This window comes from Esox lucius, chromosome 9, assembly GCF_011004845.1.
Source record: "Esox lucius isolate fEsoLuc1 chromosome 9, fEsoLuc1.pri, whole genome shotgun sequence".
NCBI lineage: Eukaryota > Metazoa > Chordata > Actinopteri > Esociformes > Esocidae > Esox > Esox lucius.
Genome location: NC_047577.1, coordinates 6,865,622 through 6,886,350, shown reverse-complemented (window position 1 = coordinate 6,886,350; position 20,729 = coordinate 6,865,622). Strand labels below are relative to the sequence as shown.

At 49.2% G+C, this 20,729-nt stretch overlaps 2 protein-coding genes across 5 annotated transcripts; one reads left to right on the top strand and one right to left on the bottom strand.

The window, feature by feature from the left end:
• Positions 1 to 1,143: 1,143 nt before the first annotated feature.
• On the bottom strand, positions 1,144 to 13,818 carry aspscr1 (ASPSCR1 tether for SLC2A4, UBX domain containing). 4 transcript variants are annotated; one of them, XM_029122424.2, is made up of 18 exons: positions 13,722 to 13,818; positions 13,428 to 13,483; positions 12,958 to 13,072; positions 12,255 to 12,355; positions 11,703 to 11,760; positions 11,531 to 11,604; positions 10,861 to 11,401; positions 10,720 to 10,773; positions 10,102 to 10,241; positions 9,005 to 9,086; positions 8,519 to 8,585; positions 8,106 to 8,168; positions 7,796 to 7,848; positions 4,868 to 4,919; positions 4,702 to 4,771; positions 4,123 to 4,304; positions 3,213 to 3,307; positions 1,144 to 1,366 (listed from the first exon to the last, which is right to left on the bottom strand). In XM_029122424.2, exons 1-18 carry the CDS (start codon positions 13,806 to 13,808, stop codon positions 1,283 to 1,285), a joined length of 1,974 nt encoding a protein of 657 aa, XP_028978257.2. In that variant the 5' UTR covers positions 13,809 to 13,818; the 3' UTR covers positions 1,144 to 1,282. The 4 variants fall into 4 exon arrangements, with proteins under 4 accessions (XP_028978257.2, XP_028978259.2, XP_028978260.2 ...); XM_029122426.2 differs by having other exon boundaries at positions 3,278 to 3,307; XM_029122427.2 differs by lacking the exon at positions 3,213 to 3,307.
• Positions 13,819 to 16,453: 2,635 nt separating this feature from the next.
• On the top strand, positions 16,454 to 19,643 carry LOC105012027 (myeloid-associated differentiation marker-like protein 2). The gene is made up of 2 exons (XM_010872610.3): positions 16,454 to 17,987; positions 18,427 to 19,643. The coding sequence occupies exons 1-2, from the start codon at positions 17,704 to 17,706 to the stop codon at positions 19,058 to 19,060; spliced, it is 918 nt and encodes a 305-aa protein (XP_010870912.1). The 5' UTR covers positions 16,454 to 17,703; the 3' UTR covers positions 19,061 to 19,643.
• Positions 19,644 to 20,729: the final 1,086 nt, after the last annotated feature.

The window sequence follows — 20,729 nt, the reverse complement described above, 5'->3', positions numbered from 1 at the left end:
ACCACTTCTTTGTGTATGCATTAACAAAATGGATCGGGTGTTGAATCCCTGTGTGTGGAAGGACAAGCAAAGGTAGGACAGCACTCCAGCAACATACTCATTTACTCGTGTTTTTACTGCCGAACAAACACTCAATGTGCATTCAAGACAACGGAAGAGCAGCAGGCCACTCGCATACACATTTCTCCAGCCGAGAGAGCTGAGGTGGAAATATGAATACCACCACAAATACCAAAATTACACAGAATATGCCGTGGCTTCGGGGGAAAATATTCAGACGCCTTGACCTCCTCCACATTCTGTCGTGTTGATAACCAGTCTCCCAGTGACTGTCGCTGAGAAGCATCCCCATAGCATGATGCTGCCACCATGCCTCGCCATTGGGACGGTGTTAGCGAAGTGACGAGTACCTTGTTTTCACTGGATGTTTTTACCTTGTTTTTTTCCGGTCTCAACTGACCAGAGAATATTTTTTCGTCAGGCGCCATGTCATATACGGAGAATGGACAAAACAACAAAAACAACACAAGGACTCTTACTTTGAAGTAACAAGAGTACAATCACAAAAGCAGCCACATTAGGTGGATTGCCGAGTGTCTTTGATATTTGAGTTTCCAGTGCAACACGAGGCCACTAACAAAGAGGCCAAACAGTCAAATGGACACTTAACAGGATAGTTGCTCAATGCCCAGAAGCACAGCCTCGAAAATAATCAGAATCAGCACCTCTTTGACCCGGTCAGGAAAAACTGTACGTGCCAAGCTTCACAAAACTGGAATTTATGGCAGGGTTGCCAATCGGAAACCGCATGTATCCAAGGCTATTGCATGAAGACACATAACTTTGTGTGAGGGGAACAAAACCTGAGCAATGAGAAGCAGTAATAACGTCTGATGAGTCGTCTTTCACCCTGATGTACAGGTTGAACCCAAAGACCGAAGCGCATAGGGAGCCTTTGAGGCTGAGTAGATGTATACATATTTTTTATTCCCCAAATCCCAGGCAAATCAAATGCTGACATGATTTGACTCTTAAAAATATGTGTGCGTGCTTTCTAAGGTGGGCATGGCTTGTAAAATGGCCACTGAGTTTTAATCCGGGCACTGAGTCAAGAGAGGTAAAGAACACACTCAACCACTTATATATTGGCAATGGCAATATGATCTATTCGTTTATTAACTTGTTCCATGTTTTTCAATTGATGCAAAACTATTTTAACTGAGCTCTGAATTCACAATGGTTTTGAGTACATCACTCAGAGCCAAGGATTACATGTTAAGGGTCAAGGGGTGGGGTGTCTGTTCAGTATGTCCCTGTTGGGCATCCATAGTTTTCCAATTCTCCAACCACAGTCTTCATTTCTTACCTGGAGAGATGGGAAAATAACATGCAAAAATATCAGATGAATAAAACTTTGAAATCAGTTTTCAGCAACGTAACTGATGTTCACTTAGACTAGGGAACTGAATAAGGAATCCAACAGAAAACGGGTGTAACAAGGTATAAAGAACCTCTTAAGAAGCTTGCAAAGATTTGTCTCGGAACCTGGAATTCTCTTCATATTGAAATAAACCAGAGTCACTATTATACTGGGACAGACCCACATCAGGCAATTGACTTGACATTGTGTTGTGCCGACTAAATATATCTGTGGGAACAGATGTAATACCAAGGTGGTCCATTCCTGTCCTTTTTGTATAGTACCTGGAGATAGTTAACTCTGCCCTTCCAATAATGTTCTTTGTGTATAGTACCTGGTCATGAAACAGTTAATGCAGCAATTATTAAATCACACCTGACTATTTTTTCTCCCTTGGCTTCTTAATACACATCTGCACATTTTTAAAAATCATTTCCAATAAGCACAGGCTACTATGATTGAGAGGAACAGACCCTCTCTCTCTGTGTGTTCGTGTGTGTCTAGGTTTATTTCAAGATGGTGATGAATTTGAATAATAAAATGACTGACAGATTTCCAGATCTGGATGGTCTGAAAAAAGTTGGACTGAACTGGGATAGAAAAAAACACATCAGGATTACATTAATATTATTATTTTCTGTCAAAGAGACAGACAGACAGAAAGAGAGGAAAGTAGACAGACACAGAGCCAAGAAAAAACAGAAAAAAATATTTTCTTCTCTTTGAAAGTGAGTGCAGAAGGATGCCCGCATCAGCTTGCATGCAAACAGAAACAACAGACATAGAACAAAGACCTTCTCCACCCTCACACAAACTGAAACACAACAGACATTGAATAAAGACCTCCTCCACCCTCACACAAACTGAAACACAACAGACATTGAATAAAGACCTCCTCCACCCTCACACAAACTGAAAATCACCAGACATTGTATAAAGACCTCCTCCACCCTCACACAAACTGAAACACAACAGACATTGAACAAAGACCTCCTCCACCCTCACACAAACTGAAACACAACAGACATTGTATAAAGACCTCCTCCACCCTCACACAAACTGAAACACAACAGACATTGAAAAAAGACCTCCTCCACCCTCACACAAACTGAAACACAACAGACATTGAATAAAGACCTCCTCCACCCTCACACAAACTGAAACACAACAGACATTGTATAAAGACCTCCTCCACCCTCACACAAACTGAAACACTTCAACAACAGCACTTAAATCCACCACAACAGTAAGAACAGAGGAGCCCGAGTCAGAGTGTAACAGGCCGACCTGCCGTGTAACAGGCCGACCTGCCGTGTAACAGGCCGACCTGCCGTGTAACAGGCCGACCTGCCGTGTAACAGATGACACCATCTGACAGCCACGTTGTGCCTGTGTTCTTGTTTTACTACAATACTAAAACTAGGACAATAATGCCAAGTATGGACATTTGGCCGATCCTCAATCTAACAAGAAGTGCCTTCGGCCTTCTGGTTTAAGTTAAGAGTTAAAATTACCTTTACAATTTGGTTTTAAGGGTTAGATTTAGGAGTTAGGTTAAGCATAAAGGTTATGTTTTTGAGGTTAGGCTCAGGTTGAGGTTAGGCTCAGGTTGAGGTTAGGCTCAGGTTGAGGTTAGGCTCAGGTTGAGGTTAGGCTCAGGTTGAGGTTAGGCTCAGGTTGAGGTTAGGCTCAGGTTGAGGTTAGGCTCAGGTTGAGGTTAGGCTCAGGTTGAGGTTAGGCTCAGGTTGAGGTTAGGCTCAGGTTGAGGTTAAGGGAAGGGATAGTTCCTCACCTTGATAGTAAAACGTGTGTGTGTGCCAGTTTCTCCCAGAAAGGCGTTGTTATCTTTTGACTCACCCAATGTTTTCTTCCAACGCTTCCTGTTGACTGCGTATTAGAAGGGGCTCAGGGTACCGGACACGTGTGTGGTCGAGTAAAGAAGGAATGTGGCGAAACCTGCCATCCATTAACAGTTAAAAACAGCCTGCCTGGGGAAGCTGCCCCCACCCAGCTAAGGGACTGGACGACCGATGAGAGGGGACACGACCAGCTTGAGCCAGTCTTTTTCAGTCATATTAATCAAATTATTAGAACTGTTTCCTAATCAGTGGACACGTGGCACTCAACTAATCGCGTTCAGGTTGTCACACAGCATCACCTGGTTGCTGAGCCAACGTGACCCCCAACGCATCGCTCAACTCATTCCGACGTGACCCCCAACACATCAATCAACTCATTCCGACGTGACCCCCAACACATCACTCAACTCATTCCGACGTGACCCCCAACACATCGATCAACACATTCCGACGTGACCCCCAACACATCGCTCATCACATTCCAATGTGACCCCCAACACATCGCTCAACTCATTCCGACGTGAGTGTGAAAGGTGTTGGTGTGTCAGGCCCCATGGCCATTTCCAAGAACTTTACACCATTATTAGTTATGCCATGACTTTCAGATTTCATAAACAGACCACATAGAAGTTAAATCCTGAAACAATGTTTTACTGACAGACAACAAGCTTTTCCCCAAATGTAATTATTTGTGTTTCTCTGGGTGGATTGCTGCTTTAAGCGCAAGGTCGTGTCTAAGCCTGCAGAAATGTTAAAGCTCACTTTTCAAAGCTCATGAAATAAATCAACGGACCACATGACCTTGGCATTCTCAATGGTAGACACAAGACTGTTGAAGCATACCTGGTAGTTTAAGCCACTTGGGGACTTTGCCAGGGTCTGTCCTGATGGGTTTGGGGGCCTGGCCTTGTGTGGTAGACTCCTCATCATCCTCTTCACCTCCCCTAGGGCTTTCTGGGGGGTCTTGGAGGGTCTCCTCTGTTACCATCGACGAGGAAGAGGGGGGCGAAGATCTGGGCATGCAGCTGATTCGGGTGGGGGGGGGGGGGGGGGGGGGGGGGGGGGGGTATTGGGGCGGAGAACAGTGGAGGAGAGCATTTAGTCCATACTGGATGGTCATGTGTTTATGATCAAAGTAAACAAATAAACATGTTTGTCCGGCCAGGCCCAACAGTAACGTCTCCGGTATTAACACCCACTTTGGGGTCAGGACCTTTTACAATCTCTGACGTCACTGCCCCTGACACACGGGAGCCTCCAATCCCCAGGAAGACAAACATTTTCTTCTACCTCAAAATCTTTTAAATCACCCAGTTCATCGGCTGAACATCTGCTGAACATCTACTGAACATTGTCAGGTCCAGAACCATGTTGGTTGTTGTTGTTGTTGTTGTTGTTGTTAAACGTCAATAGTATACCAACCCAGCAATGACCTCGTCAGCTTCCAGGGCAGAGACGCTGGAGCCCAGGAGGTCTTTCCGTAGGTAACACTCTGAGGACAACACGGCGGCATCATCATCATCATCATCATCATCATCATCCTCCGACACGACTTGTTCAAAATCAAACAAAGGTCCAAGTTACAAACCTGTCTTCACATCCGAACCAAAGTACACGAGAGCAGCAGGGAACAAGTTGGCCTGGAAGGGGAGAGAGGAAGGATTTAGATCGACCAATCCCATAGCCCTGAAAAAACAACAACAACAACATGTGCAACCACAAGGCGCTGGTGCACGAGCACAGTTTGAAGTGAACCACAAATTGACAGTTCACCAAGCGGTTGGGGAAAACACTTTCACGCCGCAAGAGCAGAGAGTTCCAAGCTCTCAAGTCCTAGCACCTTCCCGTCGACGGTTCTGACGGCTTAATGGCTCTGCTGGTTCTAATCGTTGCGAGGTAGACGGCTGTGATGACACGGCACAAACCAATCTGTGGTGAAAACCCAGACGGGCACAGTGTGTGGTTGGGTAAAAGTTGTTATGAACAGCACAGACACATTTGTTTTTCTATCCTTGTCGGGGAGCCTGGGATCTAACCCCGGAGACGTTTATTCCCCATTCCCTAGTCCTAACCCTAAACATAACCTGTAATATCTAAGCCTAAAAGAAGCCCAATTCTAACAACATGCATAATCTAGTGGGGACCTGTTTTCTAGGTTTTACTATATTTAAAGGGGACATCAGGTCTCCACATGTACACACTGACCTGGATTACACGCGCAGACACATGCACACGCCCGCAAACAACACCCCCCCCCCCCCCAATTCTCCCGTTCCCCTGTCCCCCCTCTCATCTCCCCCCTCTCTCTCTCTGGTTACCCCCCCCCCCCCCCCCCCCCCCCCCGGTTTCTATAATAGGCAAAGCGGCTAATTGCTATTATTAGAGGTTCTTTCAACAGGAACCAATGTGTTTCAACGGGGAAACAAACATTCCATGCCCCTCTCCCCCTCCCAGCACTCCCTCCCTCCCTCCTTCTTATCCCTCTCTACCCGTCTACACCACCCTCTCCCTCCCTGAATTGTTTTTCATTCAAAAAGCCCTTAATTGGCAAGAATGCATGGTTGTCGATTCGGCAAAAGCAAAATGTAGGTACGAGAAGTATTGAATTAATGTCCAAACCCGATTAATGACACAGCTAAAGAAGAAAAACAACAACATTATGAACAATTGCAAAGTTACAGCTACACAACTAACAAAACGAGCTACCTTGGGTACTGGATGTTCCAGTGGGCAGAGAGGAGAACAGGACTGGTCTGTGTGTGTGTGTGTGTGTTTCTGGTGGCACCACTTGGCTGATCAGTTCTCAGTGGTATTGAGAGAGAGGGGTGAAGGGGTGAGAGAGGGTGTGAGAGTGTGGGATAAAGGGGGTGAGAGAGGGTGTGAGAGTGTGGGGTGAGAGAGGGTGTGAGAGTGTGGGGTGAAGGGGGTCAGAGAGGGTGTGAGAGTGTGGGGTGAAGGGGTGAGAGAGGGTGTGAGAGTGTGGGGTGAAGGGGGTCAGAGAGGGTGTGAGAGTGTGGGGTGAAGGGGGTGAGAGAGGGTGTGAGAGTGTGGGGTGAAGGGGGTGAGAGAGGGTGTGAGAGTGTGGGGTGAGAGAGGGTGTGAGAGTGTGGGGTGAGAGAGGGTGTGAGAGTGTGGGGTGAGAGAGGGTGTGAGAGTGTGGGGTGAAGGGGTGAGAGAGGGTGTGAGAGTGTGGGTTGAAGGGGGTGAGAGAGGGTGTGAGAGTGTGGGGTGAAGGGGTGAGAGAGGGTGTGAGAGTGTGGGGTGAAGGGGTGAGAGAGGGTGTGAGAGTGTGGGGTGAAGGGGTCAGAGAGGGTGTGAGAGTGTGGGGTGAGAGAGGGTGTGAGGGCCTGAAGGGAGAACGGGGAGGCCTGGTATCAAAGAGTTGTTGCGATGGGAAACATTCCTTCCGTGACAAATGACACAAAACGACTAAAGATTCTGTGTGTTTAACGCTTTTAAGTCCCTAATGGAGAAAGACAGAGAGAGAAAGAGACCGTGTTGAACAATGTGAAATGGCTCTTAGGCTCTCTCTCTCTCTCTCTCTGTCTCGGTCTCACACAACCACACGCACTTCAGAATGTACTCTATTAAGGGTCTGAACATGACAATGCCAACACTTCCTGTGTCTCCATCCCGGCGTGGAAAGGTCAGTAGAGCAGAAGGTCAGTAGGTCGAAGGAGAAAGGAGAGGACAGGAAAGAAGGGAGGGAGGAACAGAGGAAGAGAGACAGGGAACCTTATTTTCCTAAATCCCACTCAGTGCCTGGTATGACCACAGATTGTTCCCCCCACTGGAAGTAAAACCTTGGCTGTTGTTGTCCTGAAGGGATATTATTTACTATCAATAGCAAACAAATTATTAAAATGTAAGAGCTGAGTAAAATGAGAGCAACAGCCCCCATCTTTACCGTCTCCCCAATTACAACCGTAACTGCAACCCTGTCTCATTGCAGCAATTCCCAACGACCTCCGGAGAGTTGAAGATTGTGGCATGTCTTCCTCTTAGTAACCTACACCTGGACAATTAAGTCCTGTTTTTTTCTTTAACCCTGCCATGCACAACCTGTTTGTCAAATCAGTGCGTGTGAGGATTCGCTCAGTCAACGGACGACCTCAGACATGTTTGACTTATTAAGCCCCCCGGGAGTCCTCACTCAAGCCCCCCGGGAGTCCTCACTCAAGCCCCCCGGGAGTCCTCACTCAAGCCCCCCGGGAGTCCTCACTCAAGCCCCCCGGGGAGTCCTCACTCAAGCCCCCCGGGGAGTCCTCACTCAAGCCCCCCGGGGAGTCCTCGCTCCTGTTGTGGCAAATTATTTTAATAAGACACCCCCAATTACCTCTCAATAATTATTCTTTGATGGAAAAAAGAAATGTAGCTGGTAATGATGTAAGCTTAAATAAACCTAGTCAACCTGTTACATGTCTAACACATTCTTCAGTTCAGAAAAAGTACGAAGAGTAGGAGGGTTTTATGAATAGTGAATGTGTGTGTGTGTGCGTGCGTGCGCGTATCTCACCTGAAAGAGGGTGGCAGTTGGGTCGTCCAGCATGGTTTTAGGAGGTGCAATGACTGGGGAAAGTATATTTGGAAAGGACATTTTATACATCCAAACCATTTTACCAAATGAGGGGGAGAGACATAAGAGAGACACACAGAGAGAGACAATGCTGGTTACTGTTGTCCTTGATGTCACCTTAAATGGGGCTGCTACTGTGTAGACTCCTTCTTACTGTACCTCTAACTTTGGCAATACGGTTGTAACAACTGTCATGCTTATAAAGCTGAATTGAGAGACGAGAGAGAGAGATGGGAGCATCAATACTTACACAGGTAGAAGGGGGATTCTGGGTTCTGCAAGTGGCTCTTCACAAAGTACCTCAGAGCAGCAACTGGAAGGAGGGACAGTTAGAGTGCGAGAGGAGGGACAGTTAGAGTGCGAGAGGAGGGACAGTTAGAGTGCGAGAGGAGGGACAGTTAGAGTGCGAGAGGAGGGACAGTTAGAGTGCGAGAGGAGGGACAGTTAGAGTGCGAGAGGAGGGACAGTTAGAGTGCGAGAGGAGGGACAGTTAGAGTGCGAGAGGAGGGACAGTTAGAGTGCGAGAGGAGGGACAGTTAGAGTGCGAGAGGAGGGACAGTTAGAGTGCGAGAGGAGGGACAGTTACAGTGCGAGAGGAGGGACAGTTACAGTGTAAGAGGAGGGCAGAAGAGAGAGACTCAACTGGCGGAGAGAAACATGTACCGGTCTCTAAAGGTCTGAAGAATCCCTGTAGGACGCGTCTGTCAGGAAACTGGACTCTCAGAACTACCTGGTAACAGAGAGACAGACAGGCAGAGAGACAGATAGAATAAAAGTTTATTACAAAATCCCACCACTAACATACATTGTGTTTATTTAATACAATAAAACAGAGAAAGCCGTGGAAGCAGAGTACCTGAGGACCACCTGGGGGCCTCCGTAATGACACCCTGGTGGGCCTCTAATGACACTCACCCTGGTGGGCCTCTAATGACACTCCCCCTGGTGGGCCTCTAATGACACTCCCCCTGGTGGGCCTCTAATGACACTCCCCCTGGTGGGCCTCTAATGACACTCACCCTGGTGGGCCTCTAATGACACTCACCCTGGTGGGCCTCTAATGACACTCACCCTGGTGGGCCTCTAATGACACTCACCCTGGTGGGCCTCTAATGACACTCACCCTGGTGGGCCTCTAATGACACTCACCCTGGGGTAGCGGTCCATCTTCTCCTTCATCTGATACTCTCTCAGAGCCTTGGTCATCAGAGGAGCCTCTTCAAGTACCCTCCTGAAGACAGTGAGCGAGTGTGGAGGGGGAGAAAGAGCAGGAGAGAAGGGAGACGGCGAGGAGAGAGTGAGCAACTGGGGGGGAGGAGTGGCGGGTAGAAATACAGATGACTAAAAAAAGATTTACAACCTCAGACATTAAGGTTTATGCGCCTGTGTGTCTGTGACAGATCACTGCGGTCTGTGTCAATCTGCTACGAGAAGGCAGATGTCTAATCAGAAGGAGCCATTAGGCGCACGCGCACGCACACATGCACGCGCACGTACGCACAAGCTTTTTCCTATTTTCTCTAACCCCTAACCCTAACCCCCGTTAAAACCCTAACCCCCGTTAAAACCCTAACCTTAACCCCAAGCCTAAAAAAGCCACTCACAAAAGCAAGGGCCGGCAAAATGTAATCACTAGTCATGATTTACCATGGGTTATAATGCTGGTGAGGACACTTGGTCCTTACAAGTACAGTAAATACACACACACACACACACACACACACACCACACCACACCACACCACACAAAAGGCAGACAGCAAGACAGACACACACACACAAACTAATGTTTTGGAGCATTCCCTACTGTCTCGAAGGTTCTCATTAAGCCATTGGCAGACTGTAATTTAACTTTATATATAAACCCACAAGGCCTTTCTACCAGCCTGAATTTAGACCAACGGAGTGCGGCTTTAACCATTATAAAGACTGATGCTAGATATGTACTTAGGGTCGCCCTGTGACTGGAGTCGTTAAGGGGAGGGGGGGGGCATTTTACCTCTTTCAGTCTTCCATGTCACGTTATCTTGGCCCCCTTGTTCGACTGCTACATCGTCCTCTCTGTCTTCCCATTTCACCACCTCACTCTTCATTTCCCATCATCCAGTCTCTCTCTCTCCCCCTTCATCGCCTCCCCCCCCTCCCTCTCTCTCCCTCCCTCTCTCTCTCTCTCTCTCTCTCTCTCTCTACCTCCACCCCCCCCCCCACACTTGTTAACCCTCCTCCTCCGTTTCAAAGAAGTCTCACCTCTCACTCTTCAGCTGAGCGAAGCGTTTGCGGATGTCGTCCACCGTCACCTCGAAGAACTCATCGGGCAGGTCCTGGTCGTCGCCGGTGCGCCGCGCCCCAGAGTCCATGTGGTAAACCAGGGGCTCCCGGTCCATCGGCTGACCGAGAGAAAGAGAGACAGTAGGACTAGTGAATGGACACCTGTGAGGCACTGAAGTCAACTTCCAGGTCGCTATATCAGACACCCCACTGACGGTGCTGCGGACCAATATGTACATGATTTTGAATAAAGGAACTGCCAGTCGTTGTCAAACAGTGACTTTCACGACCAAAAAACCCATTCGATATGCTGGGCCTCGAAGAAAATAGAATTAAAGCACATAAAGCCGGCGGGAACTAATATACAGGACATCGATGTCTAATTTTTTTTCTCACATTTTGAGTGCAAGGTTAAGCGGGCATGTTTTCATAGACCTATTTTGCTCTTCTTTATCACAAGAGCAGATAATTCTGATGGGGACTGTTGTTGACCTCTGAACCAGGTATATTTCCTTCCCCCTAATGGAGACGATGAGGGCTGAAGGCGGGTTAATCTGATTCTTGACTAGTCAGCAGAACAGACACTGTTCAGTTTACCTCCAGAAGCTCCTCCCCCATGGTCCAGTCGTCTGTCTTGGCGCTGTCTTGGCGCTGAGGGACACAAACCCAAATTAAACGTCTGATAGTGGTTACTGTATCTACTGGTTATTTACATCTGGAAGTCAGCCGGTATCTCACCTTGGCGTTGTCAGGTTTGGCTTTCTTGGCTTTGGGAGGCCCGCCCGCCACCGACGGTACCGATGACGCCGAGGGCCCGGCTCCACTCGCCCCCGGCCCCCCTAACCTCTGACCCCCTCCAGAGAAGGGGATGAAGGGGGCGGAGGGAGGTGAGGAGGAAGAGGTGGAAGGATTGGGGGAGCACTGACCAGACGGTCCAGCCTTCTCCCCATCCTCTTCTCCCTTCCATTCTCCTTCCTTCTCTCCTACGAGGGGGACACTTTTAGGCCTCACGGCAGCCTGGGACTTGGGAAACGAGTCGGCTTCCTGTATGGCGGGAAACGTGCCGGCGGCGGCCTCGGGTGCAGAGGCGTGTCCTGCAGCGACCTCCATCGGCCTATCAGGGCTCTCCTTTTCGACTGACGGCGCCACCGCCTCCCTTTCTGTTCGTGAGGGAGGCGGATCTAAGGATGGCAGGGGGCAGGGCACGGTTTCCGCGGCAGCCGTCCGCGCGGTGTCGTTTTCTCCGTCGCCTGGCAATTTGGTCTTCCTCTGTAAAAACCTGCACAAAAGGAATGACATCATCGACACACACTTCATCGTCATTATGATCATCAAGCACAGCTGCCCCAACCGTTCACGTCGTTGGCCAAAGTGTAGCTCATTTCTATGTCGTATGTTAAAGACCCACCTCACGATGGCACTTCCTCCAGTCAGACCCAGAGACTTTAGAGTTGCCTTCTTTAGAGCGTTCTCTCCACTCACCTACACACACACACACGCGTCAGTGTTATACTTCAAATCAACGCGTCGATGCTCACGGGACAGTGTACGCCAGGCAGAAGGAAGAAGCGATACCACACCTCATCTCTCATGTAGACACAGACGGGGGTGGGCCCGGATTCTGGCAGCTCAGACACTCTGGAGACAAACAGTAGAGAAAGATGATGCGTCAGATGACCCCGCCTCTACAATCACCCAACCTCAACCCAGTCGGGATGGCTTGGGACGAGTTGGTTCCGCAAAAGGGAACGAAAAGCAGCCAACAAGTGCTCAGTATAAGCGGGGACTCCTTCAAGACTGTTGAAAAGGCATTCCGGGTGACTAACTCATGAAGCTGGTTGAGAGAATGAAAAAGTGTTCAAAGCTGTTATCAAGCCAAAATGTGGCTTCTTTGGGGGAAAAAACAGAAGAAAAAAAAAATAGATTTCCATGTGTTATTTCATAGTTCTGATGTATTATTCTACAATGTGGAAAATAGAAAAATCTAAGAAACATCCATGAACGTGTAGGTGTGTCCAAACTTTCTGCCTACAGTCTGAAGGCCACATTCTGTCAGTGTGTGAAACCTAACAGGGTATTCCTGTGTGAACACACACACAGGAACACACACACACACACACACAGTCACACACCTGATTTGGGGAAAGTGTGTGAGCACTTCCCACAGCGTCTGTCCGCTGGAGAAAGAACCCTGGAGTCTAGAACCATCTTCCAACTGCAGCGCAATCCGCAACTATGGAACACACACACACGACACAGGTCAAAGGGCACGACAGGGGGTCAACGGGCATGACACAGGTCACCCGTGGATTACAGGCATTAATTGCAAAGCCTTTTAAAGGTCAGCACAGAGGTTTAAACACTCCGCTCTTCCTAACGGCATTCCCTTTTAAACGCACAGCAAAACAGACACACAAACACACACACACACACACACACACACACACACACACCAACACTAGTTTTACTACACGGTCTGCTTTAGTGTACAAAATTTTTCATTGTGAAAATGAAAGGAGGGCAGAGGGACAAGCGAGAAAGAGGCTGGGGATAGAGAAAGAAAGAAAACCTGCACAGCAGATGTGACCTCACAATACACGTCTGAGATGGATGATGACGCGTCCTGACTGAATCCAGACCTGGAGAGTTGTTTACCTAGCTCTCACGGCGGTGACTAGCTAACACGGAAAACATGTTTTCTCCAGGACACTGGCTGAGTTAAAACGGATGCCTAAAATGTGTTTTTAACAACTACGGGTGAAAACAAGCACTTGTTTTGCAAGCGCGCGCGCGCACACACACACACACACACACACACAGGTTGTTTTCACTCACAGAGCTGTCGGCCCCTGTCTGTTTCCGGGTGCTTGGCACCATCTCCAACTTGGCATTGTTTGGCACACTGGCAAACCTCCACTGGAGTGACAGGTCCAGAACGTTCCTCTGAAATCTGTCAAAGGGATGGACGGGTGGACGCGGGGGGGGGGGGGGGGGGGGGGGGGGGTTAGGGCTTTAGTGAATTGACAGTGCTAGGTTTGGATACACGCACACAACTAGAACCCCCGTGACTGAACCCCATCAGAGATTCCGTTTGCTGGTTTGGCAATTATTTAGCCACTACAGAACATCCAATTTACGCGGAATTACGGCGAGAAACGTTCTCGACCGCCAGTTAGTTAGCTAACGTCAAATACATACAATATACTGTATTTCACTGCAATCAACACAGAGGACAAAGATATGCATAGATGTGCTTGCGAAAGCACCACAACGTAGCCTGGCTAACAACAAAGCTTTCAACTCACTTCAAACCATGGTCGTCGGAATTAAATCCATGTTTCTTGCAGACGTCTTCCAGCACCTGAAAACAATCGTATGGAGTATTTGTTGTCTGTCAACCAAAAAAGCTAGATAAGCAGCTCACCTAGATTATTTGGACAGTTGCAGACATAAAAAGAGAAATGGTTATAGATAAACTGAACAGTCATTGTTCAGCCGAGATGGAAAATGACGGTCGTTTTTTCAAAGGCACAAAAAAAAAATATTTCAAACGCTGTCGGATACTCGGAGAGCAATAATGCACGTATTTCACGACTAACCTGTAACAAAGGTGTGTTTGGCGATACTTTCACGGTTTGTCTTCTTCCATTGGGAGTCAGAACTGTCACTGTTGTGCTGGCCGCCATTGTAGTGTGACGTCACTTTGTTTGTTTGAATAAACTTTATTGGCACAGTTATGTTTGTGGTCGCGTTCTGTGCGTGTGTAGGTCTTTCGGTGTGGGCATGTTTTACTTACCTAATGGGGACTTAAAGTGGTATGTTCGATCAGCGTGTTCTATTATACACATAGTATAATGGTGGTGTGGTTGATATGGGAGGAGAGGACTGGACATTTTTTCTGTGCCTTTCTAGACCCTTGGTGACAAGTGTTTTGATCTAGACATTCAAGTACAGTCTGTCACACACACACACACACTCACTCTATCTCTCTCTCTGTCTCTCCCTATATATGTCTCTCTCTTTCTCTCTGTCTCCAACTGCTCTTGTAGACTGTGATGGGGAGTGAGGAGAGGCACAGAAGAGGAAATTGGGAGTTGGGAGTATCCAGGGTTACATTCTGAACACCTCCTGGGGAGGGATGGGAGTATCCAGGGTTACATTCTGAACTCCTCCTGGGGAGGGATGGGAGTATCCAGGGTTACATTCTGAACTCCTCCTGGGGAGGGATGGGAGTATCCAGGGTTACATTCTGAACTCCTCCTGGGGAGGGATGGGAGTATCCAGGGTTACATTCTGAACTCCTCCTGGGGAGGGATGGGAGTATCCAGGGTTACATTCTGAACACCTCCTGGGGAGGGATGGGAGTATCCAGGGTTACATTCTGAACTCCTCCTGGGGAGGGATGGGAGTATCCAGGGTTACATTCTGAACACCTCCTGGGGAGGGATGGGAGTATCCAGGGTTACATTCTGAACTCCTCCTGGGGAGGGATGGGAGTATCCAGGGTTACATTCTGAACACCTCCTGGGGAGGGATGGGAGTATCCAGGGTTACATTCTGAACTCCTCCTGGGGAGGGTTAAGAGTGTCTAGGTGGAAGTGATGTGTCTTTAACTTGTAGGACAATTAAAATGATTTCAGAACCTTCTTGTCCAGGCTGTTTCCGTCGGAAAACCCTCAAATTGGAATTTACAGCAGGTCATCTTGTAGGACCTTGGGTTGTATTCATGTGTACAAACTGGTACAAATAATTTAGCAAATGAACCTAGATGCAATGCATTTCTTATTGGTCTAGTTCTTGATTTCCTGTCAGTTATTCCCTGTTTGTGCCCATTTGCTTCCTCGTAAACATAATCCTGTTACTCTGTGTTCCAGATATGGCGCCAACTGTGTTTAAAGGAAACCCCTGCGAGGAAACCCCTTTACCCAGTCTGGCCTGTCCGGTCGGCCTCAGCTTCAAACACCTCAACTGGCGCAGACCACGACAGAGGGTCATGTCAACTTGGTCATGCAGCGCACCATGCTTGTCATGCTTTACAACAGATTAACTCAAATGAACAGGACCTAGGTAAGACCTTTCGCGTGGAGGGATGGAAGGAAACCTGTTTCCCTGTCCAGTCTAGTTCAGTGTCAAACACCCCTCTTGGCAAACGGCTTCAAGTAGCGCCACTTCCTCAGCACCCAACACAGATGCGTGCGGTTTTCAGGGATCCACTATTTCATGCAGTGTGTAATTCCAGTATACCAGGCCTCGACGAGCCGCTGTGTAACTCGGAGGCCGTGCTAGGCGAGGGCAGTGTATAAAGGTCACACGGTCACGCAGGAAGCCGACTCTACGTGACTGAAGGTCGTCGGACGAGGTCAGACGCAGGCTGGCACAGAAAACAACATCTGGCCACGGGTTTGACGCTACGATTAGGTCAACCGTCTGGTTGACTCCCCCTAGTGGTGACTCAGTAGATCAATTTGATTTGATTCAAACAGATTCCTCTATTTTTCCCTGTTCAGACAGTTGCGTCCTCTCTGTCTCTTTCAATCTTTCTCTCTCTCCATCCCTCTCTCACTCTAACACCCCCCCCCCCCCCCCGAGTTGTGTCCTGTCTCTCTTCACATTTCTTTGTACGATGTATCTCCCTATACATAGAGACCGCTTGGTCATCTCTCTCCATTCCTTCGGGGTTTCGAGCAAGCATACAGCATAACGTGTGAGGACACACACATTCATTTCCAATTGAAATGATATTTCCCTCAGAGTAACCTTAACAATATCTAAACCACAAAAGTCCCTAATTTAAACTGTAAATCTAACTCCTAATTCTAACCCTCAACACCTAGCCCTCATTCTAACCCTAACCCCAAAAAACCTAACCTTAACTTCAAATCTTAATGCTATTTTAAATCATAACTCCTAACCAGAAAATGGATCCCAAGACCCTAAGAGAAAATCAGACTTTTTCGTCACTGGGGGTCAGCAAAACGCCTCCACAAAGTTTACGTTCCTCATTGTATTTTCCTTCTCGTTATAATAAAAATCCCCCCCCCCCACACACACACACACAGACACACACACACACACACATGCACACACACACACACACACAGAGGAGCAGCCCCCTCTTGCCCCCCAGATGGCCCAACCCTGTTATTTAAATAACTCTTGCATGTCTGATGGTGTATTGAAGGGTATGTGTGTGGGGAGGGCGGTGAAGAGATAAAGAGAGAGACAGATAGTGACAGAGAGACAGAGAGAGAGACAGAGAGAGAGAGAGAGAGAAAGACAGAGAGAGAGAGACAGAGAGAGAGAGAGAGAGTAAGTTGTGGTATTCGGGGTGCTGAGTTCCATGCGACCACATGTCTAAGGAGCAGTGAGAGCGTGACTATCAGGGATCACACAAACGTGTCAGGAACTAAGGGACTGGAACTGACCACCTCAACCTCATTGGAACTGACCATATCCACCTCACTGGAACAGACCACATCAACCTCATTGGAACTGACCATATCCTCCTCATGGAAGTGACCACCTCAACCTCATTGGAATTGTCCACATCAACCTGACTGGAACTGAACACGTCAACCTCACTGGAACTGATCACGACAACCTCACTGGAACTGATCACGACAACCTCACAGGAACTGATCACGACAACCTCACTGGAACTGATCACATCAACCTCACTGTAAGTGACAACCTTAACCATAATAGAACTGATCACATCAACCTCACTGGAACTGATCACGTCAACCTCACTGGAACTGATCACGACAACCTCACTGGAACTGACCGCTGTACTGGAGCAGATTATAACATTAACATTGTATTACATGCTGGGTTTGTACACAGAATAATGAAAGTATTATAACACGGTAATATGTCAACCCTCTGATGAGAACTTGAACTTAGAGCGTCAAACCGAAGGAAAGTTGAGACAGAGACTCAAGAGTTTCAAAAAGAAAAGACAGAACTACTGTTTTGAATTCAGCAGATGGATGGTAATATTGTCCTTCAATAGACGAACCGCAATCTCAGACTTAAGAAAAACATTTGTGTTGATGCTCTGAGGACTCAACATATACATCCCCCCTGAATGGAGTACATCAGCATGTGAAGACATGAAGTAATTCAGAGATAAACTTCTGACTAATCAACAGTTCAGTCTAAACACCTCTTAACAAAACCAGGAAGATTTGGCCCGTGAGGCCCAGTGGCACTGATTCAAGACCACTGTGGATTTGACATGTTTTCTTTGTGACATTCTCTGCATCTCAGAGACCTAAATAGACTCCCAGAAAATACCCAGAGTGCCGAGCAGCCTAGCGGCACAGTAGAGACAGTTCAGAGAGGAGGGCAGCCGTAAGGCCATACTGCTTTATCTTTCCAGAACACTCCTCAGAACACACAGAGCCCGTCCGGAGTCAGAGCTGCTCCTCCCTGCAGGGCAAATATATTTAACCAGGTTCATGAAGGGTTGGTCCATTCAATACATGTTACTGTCAAAACTCCGACTCCATTAGAGGACAGAAACTCTACGTCACAGCTCTCACCTCTGACCCCAAGCCTTCAAATTCCTTCCCCCCAACCATGAACCCTCAAGGAGGTCAGTACCTGAACAAGGCGGCGGTCCTCTCTCCGCTCGGCGCCGCCCGCCTCTCCCAGCTGGCCCTGGGGTGCTCCGTGGTGGCCATGGTGACACACAGCGCGGGCTACAGCGGCGGGTCCTATGGCGTTTTCTGCATGGCAGTGTGGTGCGCCTGCTTCACCGTGACCACCGTGGTGTTCTTCCTGGACGCCACGCGCCTACACGCCTGTCTGCCCGTCTCCTGGGACAACCTGACGGTGGCCTTCGCGGCCCTGGCGACCCTTATGTACGTATGAGATCGCCACGTCCCTACATGTACATATGACATCACCGCATCCCTACATGTACGTATGACATCACTGCATCCCTACATGTACGTATGACATCACCGCATCCCTACATGTACGTATGACATCACCGCATCCCTACATGTACATGTGACATCACCAAATCCCTACATGTACGCATGACATCACCACATCCCTACCTTCACGTATGACATCACCACATTCCTAACTGGATGCACGCCACTATTGTCACACATCTTCCCGAAGAGGGGACCCAGGATTAGACAAATGGTTCTGTCGTAACGTCTATACAGCATTGCTATCTAACAGCGACATCACTGCCATGACATCACTGCTGTGACATCACTGACGTGACATCACTGCTGTGACATCACCAACCAACCTGATCTTGCTCCCGTCTTCCTGTCCGTCCCTCAGGTATGTCACAGCCTCGGTGGTCTATCCAGTGTACTTCGTCACGGCGGAGTGCCCCTACGCCGGCTGTGAGGTCCGCAACTTCCGCATCGCCGTCACCATCTGCTCCGTCGGCGCCTCCCTGGCCTACGCCGCCGAGGTCGTTCTATCCCGGGCCAAGCCCGGCCGTGTCGTCGGCTACATGGCAACCGTCTCCGGCCTCCTCAAGGTCGTCCAGGGCTTCGTGGCGTGCGTTATCTTCGGAGCTCTGGCAAACGGGAGCGAGTACACCCGGCACGCCGCGACCATTTACTGCGTGGTCGTCTACACCGTCTGCTTTGCTGCGACAACAGTGGTTGTCATAGTTACTGTCTCCGGTCGTACCGGGTGTCAGAGGTTGCCGTTTGACCGGTTTGTTGTGGTCTACACCCTCCTGGCCGTTCTCCTCTACCTCAGCGCCTCGGTCACCTGGCCCGTGTTCTGCTTCGACAGCAAGTACGGGTCCCCGGGGCGTCCTTCCTCGTGCCCGCGGGGCCGGTGTCCGTGGGACAGCAAGGTCGTCGTGGCGGTCTTCAGCTTCGTCAACCTGGCGCTGTACGTCGCCGACCTGGCGTACTCCCAGCGGATACGCTTCGTCCACCAGTCACCCCGGGTTTAGACCGACTGGGCTGGAGTAGAACACGGGACACGGGACAGAACGGGTGAACGTGAGCTTCCCAGTGGATGCCGTTGAGCGTGTGTCTCCTCCGGCACGAATGTGTCTCACCTCAGTAGTTGTCCAGTAGTTGCCTGACTATCCCCGTGTGACCTGACCGGCGACCCGGCTGGCCCTCCCCAGTCTGCTGACACTCTACCCTGGTAATTGACCCCTCTCACGCCCCCCGAAATATGCCCGGGGATGGATGAGGATACAGCCGTGCCCGACCACGCCACTGGCATCTCTAAATATAAATCCCTGTAAGCCCCAATCCCCGCCCAGCACCCCCCCTGTCTTCCTGACCCTCAACCCCAGCCTCGCCTACTCTCTCTGGGATAGTGGATGAGTTTGGGGGGCGGTGACCTGGCTGTTCCATCTCTTGCTAAACCCCCAAGCACATTCCCACTCTCTCCCTGAGTCCGGGGGGAAGGGGTGGGGTCTGTCCCTGCGGTTGCCATATAAACTACAGCCTCTCCCCAGTACCACCCGCCTGCCCTGCAACGCTTCCACCAGCCTCCACTGGCCCTGCCCCTCTCTCCCCAGCATCCACCCTCCTCCACCCCCCCCCCCCCCCCCCCCCCCCCCAGGTGGGACGGTACAGCAGCCATTTAGTTGGGGGCTGTTCTGTCAGCAGAACTGGTTACTAGGGGGGAGCAGCGAGGAATATGGCCGGCTCAGCGCTCAGTCCCTGGGGTGGCCCTCCCTCACTCTCTCCCTTCATCTCTCTTCGTCTCTCTCTTTCCCTCTCCCTTCATCTCTCTTCCTCTCACTCTCTCCCTTCATCTCTCTTCGTCTCACTCTTTCCCTCTCCCTTCATCTCTCTTCCTCTCACTCTCTCCCTTCATCTCTCTTCGTCTCACTCTTTCCCTCTCCCTTCATCTCTCTTCCTCTCACTCTCTCCCTTCATCTCTCTTCGTCTCACTCTTTCCCTCTCCCTTCATCTCTCTTCCTCTCACTCTCTCCCTTCATCTCTCTTCGTCTCACTCTTTCCCTCTCCCATCATCTCCCTTCCTCCCACCTGGGTCTTATTTGGAATCTCTTCCTTCTTACATTTCACCGTCTCTGTCTTTTCTTTCACGACACCCCCCTCTTCATCGGCACCCCTATGCCATCCTTCCCTTTTACTCATCCTTCTGTTGTCAGCTCTCTCACCCTCTCTTTGTGTTCTCGTCCTGCTCTTCCTCTCCTCTTATCTTCCTCTCTGGTGGCATCTAATCCAGGCTCAGGGTGTTTCAGTCCCGTTGTCATGGACAACAGGAAGCCACCAATCCCATGTACACTGTTGACTGTCTCCATGGCGATCCCAGGACCCAGTGCACTGTTTCCTTGTGTTCTTTACTGTCTTATAGTGGGTTTTATTAATGGATTGTTGTCATGATCGTTAATATTCTGTAAACTGTGCAAAGACAAACGGAGCGACATTGAAGATCCAGGAATTGGGGGAAATGTGTAACTTCATTTGTATTGCAGCCACAAATAAAATTATACTTTTGGATTGAAATCATCCCTTGTGCGCACGTGTTGAAATCCAAGCGTGAGCATGTGTGTGTGTGCGCGATAACTGTCCAGAACTGTGCTGACTCCCTAATGCAGATAGTATATGTCTCCCCCCAGTCCTCTCCTCTCCTGT

Bases quoted from the DNA above. Each gene is read 5' to 3' on its own strand.
- aspscr1 (XM_029122424.2), bottom strand. From the start codon at position 13,808: ATGGCGGCCAGCACAACAGTGACAGTTCTGACTCCCAATGGAAGAAGA. The intron at 7,849-8,105 runs GTAAGTATTGAT...TACTTTCCCCAG, and splicing joins AGAATCCCCCTTCTACCTGT to TCATTGCACCTCCTAAAACC. The intron at 3,308-4,122 runs GTATGCTTCAAC...TCTAATACGCAG, and splicing joins CAAGTGGCTTAAACTACCAG to TCAACAGGAAGCGTTGGAAG.
- LOC105012027 (XM_010872610.3), top strand. From the start codon at position 17,704: ATGAACCCTCAAGGAGGTCAGTACCTGAACAAGGCGGCGGTCCTCTCT. The intron at 17,988-18,426 runs GTACGTATGAGA...TCCGTCCCTCAG, and splicing joins GCGGCCCTGGCGACCCTTAT to GTATGTCACAGCCTCGGTGG.